Source organism: Bubalus kerabau, chromosome 17 (assembly GCF_029407905.1).
Source record: "Bubalus kerabau isolate K-KA32 ecotype Philippines breed swamp buffalo chromosome 17, PCC_UOA_SB_1v2, whole genome shotgun sequence".
NCBI classification, from domain to species: domain Eukaryota; kingdom Metazoa; phylum Chordata; class Mammalia; order Artiodactyla; family Bovidae; genus Bubalus; species Bubalus kerabau.
In genome coordinates, this window is record NC_073640.1 from 55,004,421 (window position 1) to 55,020,756 (window position 16,336).

A 16,336-nucleotide genomic window follows, 5' to 3' on the forward strand; every position below is an offset into this window, starting at 1 on the left:
ACTTGGCACAACTAGCGAAAAGCCCTTGGAGCAATGAAGACCCAGCACAGGCAAAGACAAAGAAATAAATGAAAATTATTATTTTTTTTAAAGTAAAGACAGGGACTAATGGGAGGGAAACGCAAACTCAAAAAGGAGGGGATATGGGTGTATGCATGGCTGGTTCATTCTTCTCTGCAGTAGAAGCCAACATAGCTAAGCAGCTATGTTGCCGTTCTTGTTGCTATTTAGTCGCTAAGTTGTGTCCAACTCTTTTGTGACCCCCATGCACTGTAGCCCTCTAGGCTCCTCGGACCTTGGAATCTCCAAGGCAAGAATAACGGCATGAGTTGCCATGTCCTTCTCCAGGAGATCTTCCTGACCCAGGGACAGAACCTGTGTCTTCTGCATTGGCAGGCAGATTCTTTACCACTGAGCTACCAGGGAAGACCAAAAAAGAAATAAATAAAGTTTTATATCATAAATCCTATATGCTAAGAACAATTAAAATGATAGAGAGGGACTTCCTTTGTGGTCCAGTGGTTAAGACTCCAGGCTTCCACTGCAGGGGTCTGGGGTTCCATCTCTGGTCTCAGAATTAACAAATCCCCATGACACAAAGTGTGATCAAAAGAAAAAAAGAAACAATAACAAATGTAGGCATATGGAAAGGCTGAGGGGTCAACTTGCATTGCAATCAAGTTGCCAAATCTGTCAGTGGAAAGATGAGGTTCTATGTTTGATTTCCAGATTTCAGCCATGCAGCTCCAGGAGAAAGGCGTCAAGAAACTCTCAAGTCATTTAGGCAGCACTTGGGCTGAAAGTTTGAATTCCTGAGCTCACTTTCTTCTTTCACCATTTAGTACGGTGACATTAGGAGCAACCAATCAAGTCATTATGTTTCTTAGTTTCCCCCAAAAAATATCCAAAAGTATCATCTACAGAGTCACACGGCACTCTGCTTGCTTTAAGTGGTTGATTAGGCATACCTAACCTCATGCGAAGAGTTGACTCATTGGAAAAGACCCTGATGCTGGGAAGGATTGGGGGCAGGAGGAGAAGGGGACGACAGAGGATGAGATGGCTGGATGGCATCACCGATTCGATGGACATGAGTTTGAGTAAACTCCAGGAATTGGTGATGGACAGGGAGGCCTGGCGTGCTGCGATTCATGGGGTCACAAAGAGTCAGACACGACTGAGCGACTGAACTGAACTGAACTGAACTGAACGGATATTTTCCCTGACTCTAAAACAGTTCACACCACGTACTATCAGTGGTCTCTACAACTGGGAAGTCAGTAGCGTCTTTGTCTCTTTTTTTGGCCATACCATGTGGCTGGCAGGATCTTAACTCCCTGAGCAGGGATTGAACCCATGTCCCCTGCAGCGGAAGCATGGAGCCTTAACTCAGGCAGGAGATCAATGAGTTCCAGGTTAGATATTTACAACTAGCCTCCTGTTTGCATTTCATGGGATATGAAAAAGTGGGCTCCAGGCTGGATACTTAGAACTGATAGCATTTTCTGAGACAGGAGACAGATGAGCTCCAGTTAAGGCACTTACCATCAACCGCCTTTTGCCCTCAGGAATAGAAGTAACAATAGAAACAAGGTTAATAGCCAGTCTTTGTCTCTGGTAAACACCTTAAGATTCATGGCAATTGTCAAGGTAATAATCAAGGCAAGGACAAAGACGGGAAAAACCTTGTTTGAGTAAAGGATTAAGGGATCTCCACACTCCCAACCCTCCACTTTTGGAAACAAGTGAGCCACTCCATGTGCATAGAAAGGCTCCTTGTGGGTCAAAAGTCAGGAGATAACAGGAGGCCATAATGAGTATTGCTTCTCCCAGAAGCCTTCACTTGAGATCTATCCTGGCTGAGGCGGTGCATGAGCACCCAGGGGAGGGCCCCAGGGTAGGTTAGGTGTAGAAAAGGAAACCAGATAATTGGCTAAAGATAAACACACACCCTGAAGAATTCACTTATATAAATGACTTAGTCTCTTTGCTGCTCCTCTTCACAAAGCAGACACCCACACCCTTTTTCTCTAGTTGTGTGTCTCTGCCTTGCTTCTCTCTTAACTAAACTGTTTTTCCGTGTGCTCTCCCACTTGTTGTTGTGCTGTGTCTCTAACAATAAACTTTGTACTTGCATTCAAAGTTTTTGCCTCCGTGACAAATGCATTTTTCACTGGGAGCAAAGATCCAGGGAAAAATTGCTTCTAGAGTCTAGCCTTTGCTGGCAGATGGCTAGGATTCCTGGTTCTCATCCAGGCTACCCAGGTTCAAGTCCTGGGCAAGGAATTAAGATCTCGCTTCCTCCTGTCGCTCACTGCTGCCTCGTTGAATTCATAACCACTGGACCTAGGTCTCCTTTTAAATGCCTTTCAAACCACTGAGGCTTGGAGACATTAAACTGCCAGCCAATGTCCTATACTTTCCATCTGAGAGATAAACTTGAAGTTCATGCTCTCAGGCTGGGGAATGATCAAGCATCATCCAAGTGAGCTTGATTCTTATCAGGTTGAAGGATGTTGAGGTCACTGATTACAAAAGGAGCAGATGGATGCTGGTCAGTCTCAGGAGAGCAAGCTACCATGGCACTGCAGTTGGGGCTCTTTCTGATTTGGGCTGGCGTGTCTGTGTTTCTACAACTGGACCCTGTGAATGGAAGTGAGAGAGGGGAGATGGGCTAGAATTGGTGAGAGAGAGGCTGCCCCAGACGTGGATTGATGTGTAAAAGTTATGATAATAATAGTGGTTACAAATATGTCTCGCATTTCTTGAGTATATCCCAAGGGCAAGACGCTATGAAGGTTTCACATTTTATTAATTTTCCACCAACTCCATGACACTGAAACCCAGGTGAGTTTCACAGTAAAGCCAAAGGCCTTTTTGGGAGCTGCCTCATGCCTAAATCTCCATTGCACTGTCCCAGACATGGGCAACCTACACCAGGGTTGGTTATCTTGTCCCAATGAAGAGTATTTCTATCTTTGTAGAGCTAACTGTTTGAAATACTGGGTTGGCCAAAAAGTCCATTCAGACTTTTTCTGTAATGTCATGGGAAACAAGGACAGGGTGGTCTCCAGGCAGGTCCTATGCATTGTCTGCAACAGCAATGTCTGTGCTTCGTAGCTGAATCCATGTGGGTCCATGGGCAAGCAGTGAGAACGGGTCAGTCTCTCCCTCACCTGTTCTCTTAGCCTTCTAGTCAGCAAGTTTATCTGTTCAGGGTGAACAAGCACTTCCAAATATACAAGAAGATAAAAGTTAGAGATGCAGGTCCCACTACAGATGATATTCCGGTTGTGGCCCTGCTTTGTTCTTTTTTGGTTGTGGTTATTTTTCTGTTATCATGGTTTTGGTTTTTTATTTTTAATTGAAGGATAATTGCTTTACAGTGCTTTGTTGGTTTCTGTCATACAACATCTCCAGTCAGCCATAGGTGCATATATATATATATATATAGATAGATATATGTGTGTGTGTGTGTTTGGTTGCTCAGTCATGTCCAACTCTTTGTGACCCCATGGACAGTAGCCCACCAGGCTCCTCTGTCCATGGGGATTTTCCAGGCAAGAATACTGGAGTGGGTTACCTGGCCCTCCTCCAGGGGATCTTCCCAACCCAGGAATTGATCCCAGGTCTCCCACATTGCAGGCAGATTCTTTACCATCTTAGCCAGGAGGGAAGCCCATATATATATGTGTGCGTGCATATATACATATATATTTATATATGCATATAGGCATCCATTGGGGTTAGTGGTAAAGGAATCCGATTGCCTATGCAGGAGGTCCAGGAGACACTGGTTCGATCCCTGGGTTGAGAAGATCCCCTGGAAGAGGAGATGGCAACCCACTCCAGTATTCTTGCCTGGAGAATCCCATGGGTTTAGGAGTCTGGCGGGCTACAGTCCATGGGATTGCAAAGGGTTGGATGCAACTCAGCACGCACACACACACACTTACATATGCGCATATATATATATATATATATGTCCCCTCCCTCTTGAACCTCCCTCCCACCCCACCCACCATCCTATCCCTTTCGGTTGACAGCAGAGTGCTGGGAGGGGCTCCCCGCGTGTATAGCAGTTCCCCACTGGCTAGCTATTTTACACACGGTGGTGTATATATGTCCACGCTACTCTCTCAATTTGTCCCACCAAACCCTGACCCTGCTTCGTTCCTGCTCCTCCTCCAGCAGTCTCCTTCTCTCCTGCTTTTCTTCCAGATCAGGACGAAGGTGTTTCTACTGAACTTACCCAAGACAGGCCTGCTGAATTACCTGAAGATAGTGTTCCTGGTGCGGATACCCAAGACCATCAACAAGGGGAGAGAATGGCAACAAAAGGGCAGTCCAGTGCAACAAGCTGACATGTGTGGCAGGGGAACCGTGACGGGGATTCTCCAAAGATACATCACAAGCAGGAGCTAATGTTACCCTCAGTCACACATGTACTCCCAGGGGCATCCAAACCAGCGTGGGGGGAACATCTTGTAGATGGTGGGACAGGACTCTGAACATAGGGCCCAGGCTTCAGAGCTGGTGTCAGATGCTAAAGTAGAAACTCCCTCAAATTCATCTCAGTACACAAAACCTCCCAATTTATATCTTTTGAACATGTCGGCTAGTCACTCTCTACAGCTTCCCAGGTGGTGCTGCTGCTGCTGCTGCTAAGTCACTTCAGTCGCATCCAACTCTGTGCAACCCCATAGACGGCAGCCCACCAGGCTCCCCGTCCCTGGGATTCTCCAGGCAAGAACACTGGAGTGGGTTGCCATTTCCTTCTCCAATGCATGAAAGTGAAAAGTGAAAGTGAAGTCGCTCAGTCGTGTCCGACTCCTAGCGATCCCATGGACTGCAGCCTACCAGGCTCCTCTGCCCATGGGATTTTCCAGGCACGAGTACTGGAGTGGGGTGCCATTGCCTTCTCCAAAGAACCTGCCTTCCAGGGCAGGAGACTTAAGAGACGCAGGTTCGATCCTTGGGTGGGGAAGATCCCCTGGAGAAGGAAATGGTGACCCACTCCAGTATTCTTGCTTGGGAAATCCCATGGACAGAGGAGCCTGGCTGGTTACAGTCCATAGCATCTCCAAGAGTCGGACACAACTGAAGCAACTTAGCAGTCACTCTTTATACCACTTTCTCTGTATCTGTAGACAGACACGACTGAGCAACTAAGCACAGAACAGCACATAGATAGGCTTATATTTCTAAATAAAATTTTCTTCACTGTCAAAAATAAAGTAGAAACTGTCCAAAGTTAGAGAAGCCTTCCTAGTCCCCGAGGGAGGAACCATGCCACACTGACCTTGGCATCCCCAATGCTTAGGAGGGGCTCTGTACACAGCAGGTTTGGGGCTGATGGGCAGGCTTGGATGGAGATTTTGCCAGAGTTACCATAGACATCATGAAACCCTAAGTACCAAAGAAGCGAACAATGCCTTTCTTCTTTCAGATGAAGAACGCGTTTTCCCATTCACCTATAGAAACAGAAAGCATTTTGACTGCACATTGCGTGGTTCCATATTCCCGTGGTGTTCCCTCGATGCAAACTATGTAGGAAGATGGAAATATTGTGCTCAGAGAGGTAAGTGTGCAGCCTGTCCTCGTGTGAGAAGCACCTGGCTTCCCAGATGAAGGGGGAAAGTCCAAATTGCCTCCTAGAGGGAAGCCTTGGACACGAGTATGAGCAAGCTCTGGGAGTTGGTGATGAACAGGGAAGCCTGGCATGCGGCAGTCCAAGGGGTCGCCAAGAGTCAGACACGACTGAGTGACTGAACTGAACTGAACTGAGAGGGTAGTCTCAGGCGTCTCCTGATCCAGCCCCCTGTGCTCCATTCATGTCCCTTTCTCTCTCTCTCTCCTTTTTTTTTTGGTGGCTCTGGGTCTTTGTTGCTATGCCCAGTTCCTCTCTAGTTGCGGTGAGTGGGGTCTACTCTCCATTGGTGTGGGGGGTTCTCATTGCGGTGGCTTCTCTTGTTGGGGAGCACAGGTTTCTAGGAGTACAAGCTTCGGTAGTTGCAGGGTGTCAGCTCAGTAGTTGAGGTGCCTGGGCTTAACAGCTTCTCTGCCTGCTGGATCTTTCAGACCAGGGTTTGAACCCATGTCCCTTGCGTTGCAAGGCATTCTCTACCATGCACCACCAGGGAAGCCCCCTTTTCTCTTGATATGATTAAAAATAACCCTCCCGCAATTAATGTTTCACCCATTCCTTCTGTTTTTCAGACTATGCTAAATGTGTCTTCCCCTTTATCTATGGAGGCAAGAAATATGAGACTTGCACAAAAACTGGGAGTATGTGGATGTCTTGGTGCTCACTCTCTCCAAACTACGACAAGGATAGAGCTTGGAAGTATTGCTAGCCATAAAAAGAGGTAAGAGTATCTGGGGAGGGTGGGAAGAGACAGAGCTGGATAAAGAGGTGGAGTCAGATGCCCACTGAGGAGAAAGGAGGCAGGTGGAGGGAGGGGATGAGGGAGAAAAACGCAGGAGGAAGAGTGAGGAGCAGAGTTTCACGAGGAGAAGCATGCAGAGAAGATGAAGAGGAGAAAGGGGACAAAAGATGGAAACAGAGGGAGAGACAAAGCCAAACTGCAAACAATGGAGAGAGGAGAGTCCCACAGGGAAGGAGAAAGAGAGTTTGCAGGATGACAAATGGAAGGAGGAGGATCTGGGGAGGATCAGTGCCAAGACGAGGTGGAAGAGAAGGTGACAGAGGGGTAGAGACAGGACAACATAATCTTGGAGCAGGCATGAGACAGCAGGAATCGAGATAGAAAGAGCAGAGAGCAAAGGAGAAATAGACCTTTGCCCTCCGTGGGACTGACTGAGAAACAAAACTGACTCGTTAACCTTGACCCCAAAGCTATGTTCAGTCACTGTCCAGTGCATCCACCCTTGGCCATGGATGCAATCCAGCCTTTGAAACCTCAGTGAAGAAAATCAAGAACTCTCAAGCATGAAGGTGATGTTCTGAAAGACAGAGGTGAAATCCTTTCCCTACATCTCCACTATGTTCCCCCTATGCATGGGTCCAATCAATAAACCACTTTCTCAGCATGTGTGGTCTTTATTTTTTTTTTCGTCCACAAAGAAACCTGATTGGGAGGGTCTCAACGTGCTCAGGTTAACCAGGCAGGATCTTCTTGTTTTCCTTTCCCTTCCTTGGGGTCCCAATGGAAAATCAATACACATCACAATTGTCCTTCCTGGGGGCTTGATTGACAGGTGAAGACCTGGTGGTAAGATCTGAGGTGGGGGGAGGAGGGTCCCAGAAGGTATGGAGGACTACTCCTTGTCATAAAAGATTTGTCTTTTCCAAACTTGGCTGAAATGTTGTTATTCCTTCCTGGACCTGTTCTCTGACTCCATAGAATAAGCAGTCTGGATCATGTCTTTTCTTTCCAGTTTATCCTTTCTTTCCTTAAAATTAAACTGCCCACCTTCCACGGTGGGGCTGTAATTTGGAGAAGAGCCAGGATGGACTGTGTTTTCCCTGACCTCAGTACTAGTACAGAATTTGACACATCCTTGGTATTTATCAACAGGACCACTCTCCTTTTTAAAACAAACAGGAATTTTAGACAAACATTTCCGTCACTAACTGGGCCTGATTGAAAGAAGGTTAAATTTACGTGTGTTAGAAATAATGAAGGTCCTGAAAGGTCCTGATCACTCAATTTTATCCTGGTTAAAAACACCCAGTGCCTAAGGAATCCACGAGACCTAGTGACGGACTTCCGTTCACCATCCAGGGAAGAGGTACACAGGTGTTTAATCACTGTGCAGGAAGGCTGTGTTGATCCTCTGTGATTTAAGGCCAGAGACGCAGAGCCTCACTTGAAACCAGAACATAAAATAAATAATTTTAAACTTAAAACACAAAAAGTATTTTAATTAAAAAGACTTCAATTAAAAACAAATAGAAGGAAACCAGGGGCTTCCCTGGTGGCTCAGTGGTAAAGAACCTGCCTGCCAATACAGGAGACACTGGTTCCTTCTCTGGTGTAGGAAGATCCCACACCCTACAGAGCAGCTAAGCCCGAGTGTCACAAATATTGAGCCTGAGCTCTAGAGCCCCAGAGCTGCAACTCCTGAGCCCACACACCGCAACTACTGAAGCCCGTGGGCCCAGAGCCCATCCTCTGCAACAAGAGAAACCACAGCGATGAGAAAGAATCCTGGGCACTGCACCTAGAGAGTAGCTCCTGCTCGCCACAACTAGAGAAAATTCAACACAGCAACAAAGACCCAGTGCAGCCAAAATCAGCCAATAGATATTAAAAATTTAGAAAAGGAAACTGGGACGTTGTAAGAGCAATGCAGTTAATGGGAATCAAAAGATCTTCCCTTCTGGTCCCAGAGAAATAGCAAAGAAGCCTCCTTTTTTGACTCTCCAAGTAGATTTTAAGGAAATATTGCGCTTGGGGAATGTCCGTTCTCATACCCTTCACATGCTTGTTCATGGCACCAAATTTACACAAGTGAAAAAGGGCCCAATTATACACACACATAGCATATACACAAACATGCACACACACACACATGCATTCCTAGCTGAGGAGTAATGACAAGTCTACCGCATTGGCAGAAAAAAAAGATTTAAAACCAATCTCTAAGGAAATTTCCTGCCAATCCAGTGGTTAGGACTAGGTGCTTTCACTGCCAGTGTTCGATCACTGGTGGGGAAACTAAGATGGTACATGCTGTGTGCTGCAGCCAAGACATAAATTAAAAAAATTAAAATAAAACCCATCTTGACACTTTTACCAAAAACAAACCAAAAATTCAGCACATCTCAGATGTGTCTGAAATATTAGGTATCACCAGCTATGACAAGGAAAAGTAGAGAATAAGTTATAGAAAAAAATGAACCTTATTATTAGTCTTTATTTTTTAGATCAAGGAACTCTATCCAATTGAAAGTCCGGAATTAATCCTTCACATTTGCAACTGATCTTCAATAACCTATCAAGATAGTTCAATGTGGGACTTCCCTGGCATTCCAGTGGTTAAGACTCCACACTTCTAACGCAGGGGGTGGGAGTTCAAACCCTGGTCAAGGAACTAAGATCCCACATGCTGCCAGGCACGGCCAAGGGAAAAAAGGTAGTTCAACGTGGTAGGAATAATATTATAATCTTTGCAACAAGTGGTGCTGAGACAAGCATATTTGTATGCAAAACAAGTAAGCTGGATACCTTCTTCTTACCATGCACAAAAGTTAAGCCAAAATGAGCCATAGACTTCATTTTTAAAGGTGAAACTATAAAATTCTTAGAAAATAGAGTAAATCTTTAAGACCTTTGGTTGAGAAATGAGTTCTTATACATAAAACACTGAAAGGACGAAGGGAGAAGGCAGTGGCATCCCACTCCAGTCCTCTTGCCTGGAAAATCCCATGGACAGAGGAGCCTGGTGGGCTGCAGTCTATGGGGTTGCTAAGAGTCGGACAGGACTGAGCGACTTCACTTTCACTTTTCACTTTCATGCATTGGAGAAGGAAATGGCAACCCACTCCGGTGTTCTTGCCTGGAGAATCCCAGGGACAGGGGAGCCTGGGAGGAGGCCATCTATGGGGTCGCACAGAGTCGGACACGACTGAAGTGACTTAGCAGTAGCAAAAGGACGAATGACAAAAGAAAATGTTTGCAAATTGGACTTTATAAAATTAAATTGTTTATGCTTTAGTCTTCATAAAAATGAAAAGAAAACTGCCAGAACAGGAGAAAAGTATTTGCAGGTCAGGTGTCCGATAAGGAACTTGTACTAGAGCATGTAGAGAACACTTACACTTCAATAATAAAGTGAAAAATAACCCAATTTAAAATTAAGGTACGAGACTGATGCTCCCCTGGTGGCTCAGATGGTAAAGAACCCACCTGCAATGCAGGAGACCTGGGTTCGATCCCTGGGTCGGGAAGATCCCCTGGAGAAGGGCATGGCAACCCACTTCAGCATTCTTGCCTGGAGAATCCCATGGATACAGGAGCCTTGTGTGCTACAGTCCATGGGATCCCAAAGAGTAGGACACGACTGGGTAACTAACTCTTTCTTTCTTTTCTTTCTAAGAGATTGACTAGATACTTCACCAAAGAATATGTTCAAATGGCCAATGCTGCTGCTGCTAAGTCACTTCAGTCGTGTCTGACTCCGTGCGACCCCACAGACGGCAGCCCACCAGGCTCCCTCGTCCCTGGGATTCCCCAGGCATGAACACTGGAGTGGGTTGCCATTTCCTTCTCCAATGCATGAAAGTGAAGAGTGAAAGTGAAGTTGTTCAGTTGTGTCCGACTCTTAGCGACCCCATGGACTGCAGCCTACCAGGCTCCTCCTTCCATGGGATTTTCCAGGCAAGAGTACTGGAGTGGGGTGCCATTGCCTTCTCCGTCAAATGGCCAATAGGCACATGAAAAAATGTTCAGTATCATTAGACATAAAGAAAATCTCAGTGATATACCTCTTCATTCCAACAGGAAGGCCAACAATGGATACTTGCAGCCCAGTGTTCACAGCAGCATTTCTTACAGTGGCCAAGATACAGAAGCAACTTAAATGTCCATCAGATGAATGGGTAAAAAAGATGTGGGATGTATATACAATAGAATAGTACTTGGACATTTTTATGAAATGTTGTTGTTTGCAACAACATGGTTGGACTTGGAGGGTATTACGCTAAGTTCCTTGGGTGCTTGTACTGGGTCCCATAGTCTGGCCTATTATCCAGTCAGCAGGAAAGGTGGACAATGAGTTCTTCCCTTTTACAGATTAAATGTTCTTGATACTAATCAGAAAGTCCCAGACATCTCCCAGGGATTCATCTATATGCATATTACCCACCTGCATCAACTTCATGAATTTTCAAGACTGGATTTTTGCATCAAACCAAAAGGGGACACCTCTACCTCTTGTTACCACAAAGCCTGCCTCCTGCAGCTCCTGCTTATTCACTCTGCACCCAAGTGCAAACCCTGGGTGACCCCACGTGATATGCAATGTCCTCCTCCCCCAGACTGTGAATATATGTGGCTCATACACTGCCATCAATCTCATCTGCGCAGTGTTGGGTATTGTGTATTTGAAAGTGTTAGTCGTGTCCAACTCTTTGTGACCCCATGGACTGTAGTCCGCCAGGCTCCTCTGTCCGTGGGATTTCCCTGGCAATGAAGCAGGTAACCATTCCCTTCTCCAGGGCATCTTCCCCACCCAGGGATCAAACCCAGGTCTCCCACATTGCAGGCAGATTCTTTACCTTTGAGTCAACAAGAAAGCCTTCGGTTTGTCCGTTTTAGAAAGATAGCTGCCTGGAAGCTGGACAGGAGACAAGGAGGCAAGCTGGGAAGAAACTTCAGTAGTTCAAGCAAGTGATCATGAAAGCTTAGAACAGTGGCTTTCAAACTGTGGGTCACAACCCACGAGTGGGTCTTAAAATGGTTTTTATCAGTCACACTTGCACTTAGAAAAAATAGGCTCAAATGGAAAAGAAAATATTAAAGAGTCTTTTGAAATAGGTGGTGGGGTGGGGTGGCGGGGGAAGCAGCGCTCAGCGATCAGAACACAGATCTCCTATATCTGGAGTGCAAGCAGGCAAATTGCTCCAGGAACACAGGCACAGCAGCCTGTCGCCTGGGTGGGGGTGGTGGATGAGTAGCTGCTACTGTGCAATCGACTGAAATGAACCACAATTTACATCAAGCCTTCCCGTGGAAGTTGTTAAGCCTGTCGACAGACGCTGGTGTGGTGAGAGCATGCGCAGTCGTGTCCACCTCTTAGCGACCCCTTGGACTGTAGCCCGCCAGGCTCCTCTGTCCATGGGATTCCCCAGGAGAGAATACTGGAGTGGGTTGCCATTTCCTCCTCCAGGGGATCTTCCCGACCCAGGGATTGAAGCCGCGTCTCCGGCATTGGCCAGCGGATTCTTTATCACTGAGCCACCTGAGAAGCCAGAGTTCCAAAATAGTTATATCAGATTCTGCCCGCGCAGTTGTTGTCAGGTTGGAGAGACAGATTCCTGGTGCTTCTCACTCTGTCACGTTTCCACTGTCTGCCAGAGTTATTTAAGTGGCTTAGATCTGCAGTTCTAACTGCCAAGTAAAAGGGAATTCATGGGGCAAAGGGTCATGTTAAACAACAGCACAGGATATGATCGGCAAAACCCAGACTGCAGAAACTGAAAGATAGTGACCTGGCTTTGTCAAAAATTAATTTTAGTTTGGGACTTCCCTGGTAGTCCAGTGGTTAAGACTCCAAGCTCCCAATGCAGGGGGCCCAGGTTCAACCCCTGGTCAGGGAACTAGAACCCGCATGCCACAACTAAGAGTTTGTGGGTCACAACTAAAGATCCTGCGTGTTGCAGCTCAGACCCGGCACAGCCGCAGCAATAAATATTAATAAATTAAAAAAATAATTTTAATGGGATAAAAGGAGAGAGAGGAAGGAAGCTATAGCTCCAAAAGAGACTTAAACACACAAAATCAAGTGCAGTATGTAAAACTCACTTGGCTCCTGACTTGAAAAAACAGGAAAAATACTTTTATGAGACAGGTAAGGAAATCCATTCCTCGATTGGCTATTTAACCTATATATATTTTAAATTCTCTTAGACTATGCATTTCAACGTGACTTAATGGTTTGTTCCAAGAAAATCTTACCCAGAAGGATGTCTGTAAAATAATACATAACTCATTATTTACCCCCAGGAAATTCATGCAAATCAGTTTATCTAAGCAAACAGTTTATTCACCTGGGCAAACAGGTCCTTTTTCAGGATAACAATCTCTCATGTAGGCAACGAGTTCACGTATTACACAAAAGTTTGCTTATCAAGGCTTGTTGCAAGATTGTCGTTTCCTTGTGTTCACCAACCCTAAATTATTGTGCCATAATCTTGGCTTAATCTTAGCTACTTCCTTGCTTAGAAAAACCCATCCCAAATAGCCTTACTTAATTTTCCCTTTTGTGGCACTACTGAGACTCTGGTGGTCTTTGTGAGAACCAACGGTTGTTACTGTATATTCAACATTATATATAATAATATTGATAATATAATAATATTTTATGTTATAATAAATATTTAATAATTTTGTGTGGCATGTTTATTTTTAAAGGAAGGGGAGCTTGACATATCTGGACAAACCTGCTTTCTTGAGTAATCATTAACTTACAGGGGTCTCCCATATTTTTTCTACTTACAATCCCCAAGTTGGATTCACAATTTAATCACCTACTTTTTCCCTTTGTTGTTCAGTCGAAAGGTTGGGTCCGACTCTTTGTGACCCCATCAGTCTCCTGTAGCCCATTAGGTTCCTCTGTCCATGGGATTTCCCAGGCAAGAATACTGGAGTGGGTCACCATTTCCTACTCCAGGGACAATGGAATATTATTCAATCATAAAAAAGAATGAAATAATGCCATTTTCAACAACATGGATGGACCTAGAGATTATCATACTAAGGGGAGCAAGTCAGAAAGAGAAGACAAATATCATAGGATATCACTTACATGCGGAATCTAAAATATGACACAAATTAACACAGCTGGAAAACAGAAGCAGACTCACAGAAAACAGACTTGCGGGTGCCAAGGGGAAAGGCAGGGTGGGATGGAGTAGCAGTTTGGGCTTAGAAGATGCGAATGATCATATATAGAATGGATAGATAGCCCACAAGGTCCTACTGTATAGCATGGGGAGCTATATTCACTATCCTGTGATAAACCATAATAGAAAAGAATATGAAAAACTGTGTATATGTGTAACTGAATCATTTTGCTCTACAGTAGAAATTAACACAATGTTATAAATAAGCCGTACTTCAATTTAAAAAGAACAAAAAAGGCAGGGAGCTTATATTTTTGAAGAAATAAATAGAATAAAGGATTTACAAATGTAATGAAACGAAGTCTGACATTTGCTTCAATGTAATATGGGATAGAGACGGGTGGAGGCATATAAGAAATAAAATTAACCATAAGATGACAATTGTTGAAGTGAAAGCCCCAGTGCTTTGACTGCCTGGGTCCAGGTTGGGGAGTTTCCTGTACTATTTTTGTCTATTTATGTATATGTTTGAAATCATCCAAAATAAAAGTTTTTCTAAGTGTGCTCAGACCACATAGCTGCAGCTATGCTTGGCCTTCCTCTCTTCCTCTCCTAACCTACACCCAGTCAATTAGCATATCTAACCATCAGGTTTCCTCTAGAATCTGACCACTTCTCATGACCTTCACTGGCACTTCCTTGGTCCAATTCACCACCCTTTCGCTCCTTGATTATTGTAGCGATCTCTATGTTGCAACCTTACCCCTTCCCCAGTCCCACTCTATTTTCAACACAGCAGCCAGAGAGAGAGACCCTTTTAAAAACTAAGTCTAATCTTTTTGAGCATGGATTACCCATCTGATTATGCAGCAGAAGGGAGGGAGGGATCCTACAGAGGTCATGGAAGGCTCTTTTGAGTTAAGTCTAGAACTGAGCCTTCAAACATGTATAGGAATTATATAACCAGAGAGGATGCTTCAGATGGGAAACAGCATGAGCAAAGGTACTGATTAAAAAAAATACATTGTATATTTGGTCACAGACTTTTGCATATCAAGTTTAAAATTTGTTAAATCACCCTTCACCTTTTGCTTCTATAACTATGCAGGATACTATGGGGCCTTGAGGGGGAGCATGCCCTTTCCCCATGTCTTCTGCTTTAGCTCCTCTCTGAAGTACCTAGATAATACTATCTGATGCACATTTCCTGAGTTCTGCTACAGAAATAAAAACCCCACCAAGTGGAAGATGTTGACCACTTGATGACACTGACCCCAGGTCTACTGGAGTCTGAGGATTGATAATGTTAATCCCTGTGACGTGATCCTGTTACCTCACCATCAATCAGAGAATTGTCCGCAAGCTGATTGTATACCCTGTGACACCCCCTCACCTGGCCATTAAAAATGCTTTGCTGAAAGGCCTCCAGGGAGTTTGGGGTTTGGGGGAGGGGCACAAGCCACCCATCTCCTTGTTTGGCCCTGCAATAAATCTTTCTCCAATCTCCGGAAAAATAAATAAATAAATAAGTCTAGGGGACTTCCCTGGTGGCACAGTGAATAAGAATCCACCTGCCAAAGCAGGGGACCGAGGTTCAATCCCTGGTCCGGGAAGATCCCACATGCTGTGGGGCAACTAAGCCCCTGGGCCGCAACTACTGAGCCTGTGCTCTAGAGCCTGGGAGTCACAATCACTGAGCTCGCTGAGCTTGTGTGCCTGGAGCCTGTACTTCCCAACAAGAGAAGCCACTGCGATAAGAATCACAAGCCCCGAGACAAAGAGTAGCCCCTGCTCACTGCAACTGGAGAAAGTCCATATGCTCAGCAACGAAGACCCAGTGCAGCCAAAAACAAACAAATAAGTCTAAGGAATTCCCTGGTGGTCCAGTGGTTAGGACTCAGCGCTTTCACTGCCTGGGTCCGGGTTGGGGAACTAAGATCCTGCAAAACAAGAAGTGCAGCCAAAAAAAAAAGTCTAAACAGAGTCAAGGTCAAAGTTCTTGGCAGCAGCCTCCAAGGTCCCACATTCTGCGCTATCTTTTTCTCTCTCTGCCCTCCTCTCCTACGTCGCGTCCTTTGGGTCCCTCTCTTCCAGCCTCACCAGCCTGCTTCCTGTTCTAAGGCACCAGGCACACTCCCACCTCACGACCTTTGCACTTGCTGTTCCTTCTGGTCCACGCCTCCACCTCCTTCACATCTTCACACAAATGTCCCCTTCTGAAGCAGACCTTCTCTGACCACCCTAGTTAGAACTGCAGGGACTTCCCTGGTGGTCCAGTGGCTCAGACTCTGCACACTCCCATTGCAAGAGGCCCGAGTTTGATCCCTGTTTGGGGAACTAGATCCCACATGCCACAGCTAAGACTGCTGCTGCTGCTGCTGCTAAGTCGCTTCAGTCGTGTCTGACTCTGTGCGACCCCACAGACGGCAGCCCACCAGGCTCCCCCGTCCCTGGGATTCTCCAGGCAAGAACACTGGAGTGGATTGCCATTTCCTTCTTCAATGCATGAAAGTGAAAAGTGAAAGTGAAGTCGCTCAGTTATGTCCAACTCTTAGCGACCCCATGGACTGCAGCCTACCAGGCTCCTCTGCCCAAGGGATTTTCCAGGCACGAGTACTGGAGTGGGGTGCCATTGCCTTCTCTGCTAAGACTAAGTGCAGTCAAATAAAGAAATAAATAAAAAGAATCTGCCTTTCCATGCAGGGCACACAGGTTTGACCCCTGGTCAAGGAACTAAGATCCCACATGCCGCGGACCAAGTAAGCCTGAGCGCTACAATTATTATGGAGCAACAAAAGCAACTGA

The 16,336-nt window shown here is 45.6% G+C and overlaps 1 protein-coding gene and 1 non-coding gene across 2 annotated transcripts; both read left to right on the top strand.

Moving 5' to 3' along the window:
- The first annotated feature begins 2,579 nt into the window (after window positions 1-2,579).
- LOC129631633 (seminal plasma protein PDC-109) lies at window positions 2,580-7,041 on the top strand. The gene is made up of 5 exons (XM_055552774.1): window positions 2,580-2,655; window positions 4,222-4,284; window positions 5,450-5,581; window positions 6,220-6,368; window positions 6,860-7,041. Exons 1-4 carry the CDS (start codon window positions 2,580-2,582, stop codon window positions 6,354-6,356), a joined length of 408 nt encoding a protein of 135 aa, XP_055408749.1. The 3' UTR covers window positions 6,357-6,368; window positions 6,860-7,041.
- Window positions 7,042-12,213: 5,172 nt separating this feature from the next.
- On the top strand, window positions 12,214-12,286 carry TRNAW-CCA (transfer RNA tryptophan (anticodon CCA)). Its single transcript has one exon. It is a non-coding gene; the product is annotated as a tRNA-Trp (tRNA).
- Window positions 12,287-16,336: the final 4,050 nt, after the last annotated feature.

Excerpts from the sequence above, each read along its gene's own strand:
- LOC129631633 (XM_055552774.1), top strand. The coding sequence starts at position 2,580 with ATGGCACTGCAGTTGGGGCTCTTTCTGATTTGGGCTGGCGTGTCTGTG. Across the intron at positions 4,285-5,449 it reads TGCTGAATTACCTGAAGATA|ATGAAGAACGCGTTTTCCCA; the intron begins GTGTTCCTGGTG and ends TTCTTCTTTCAG. Across the intron at positions 5,582-6,219 it reads GAAATATTGTGCTCAGAGAG|ACTATGCTAAATGTGTCTTC; the intron begins GTAAGTGTGCAG and ends TCTGTTTTTCAG.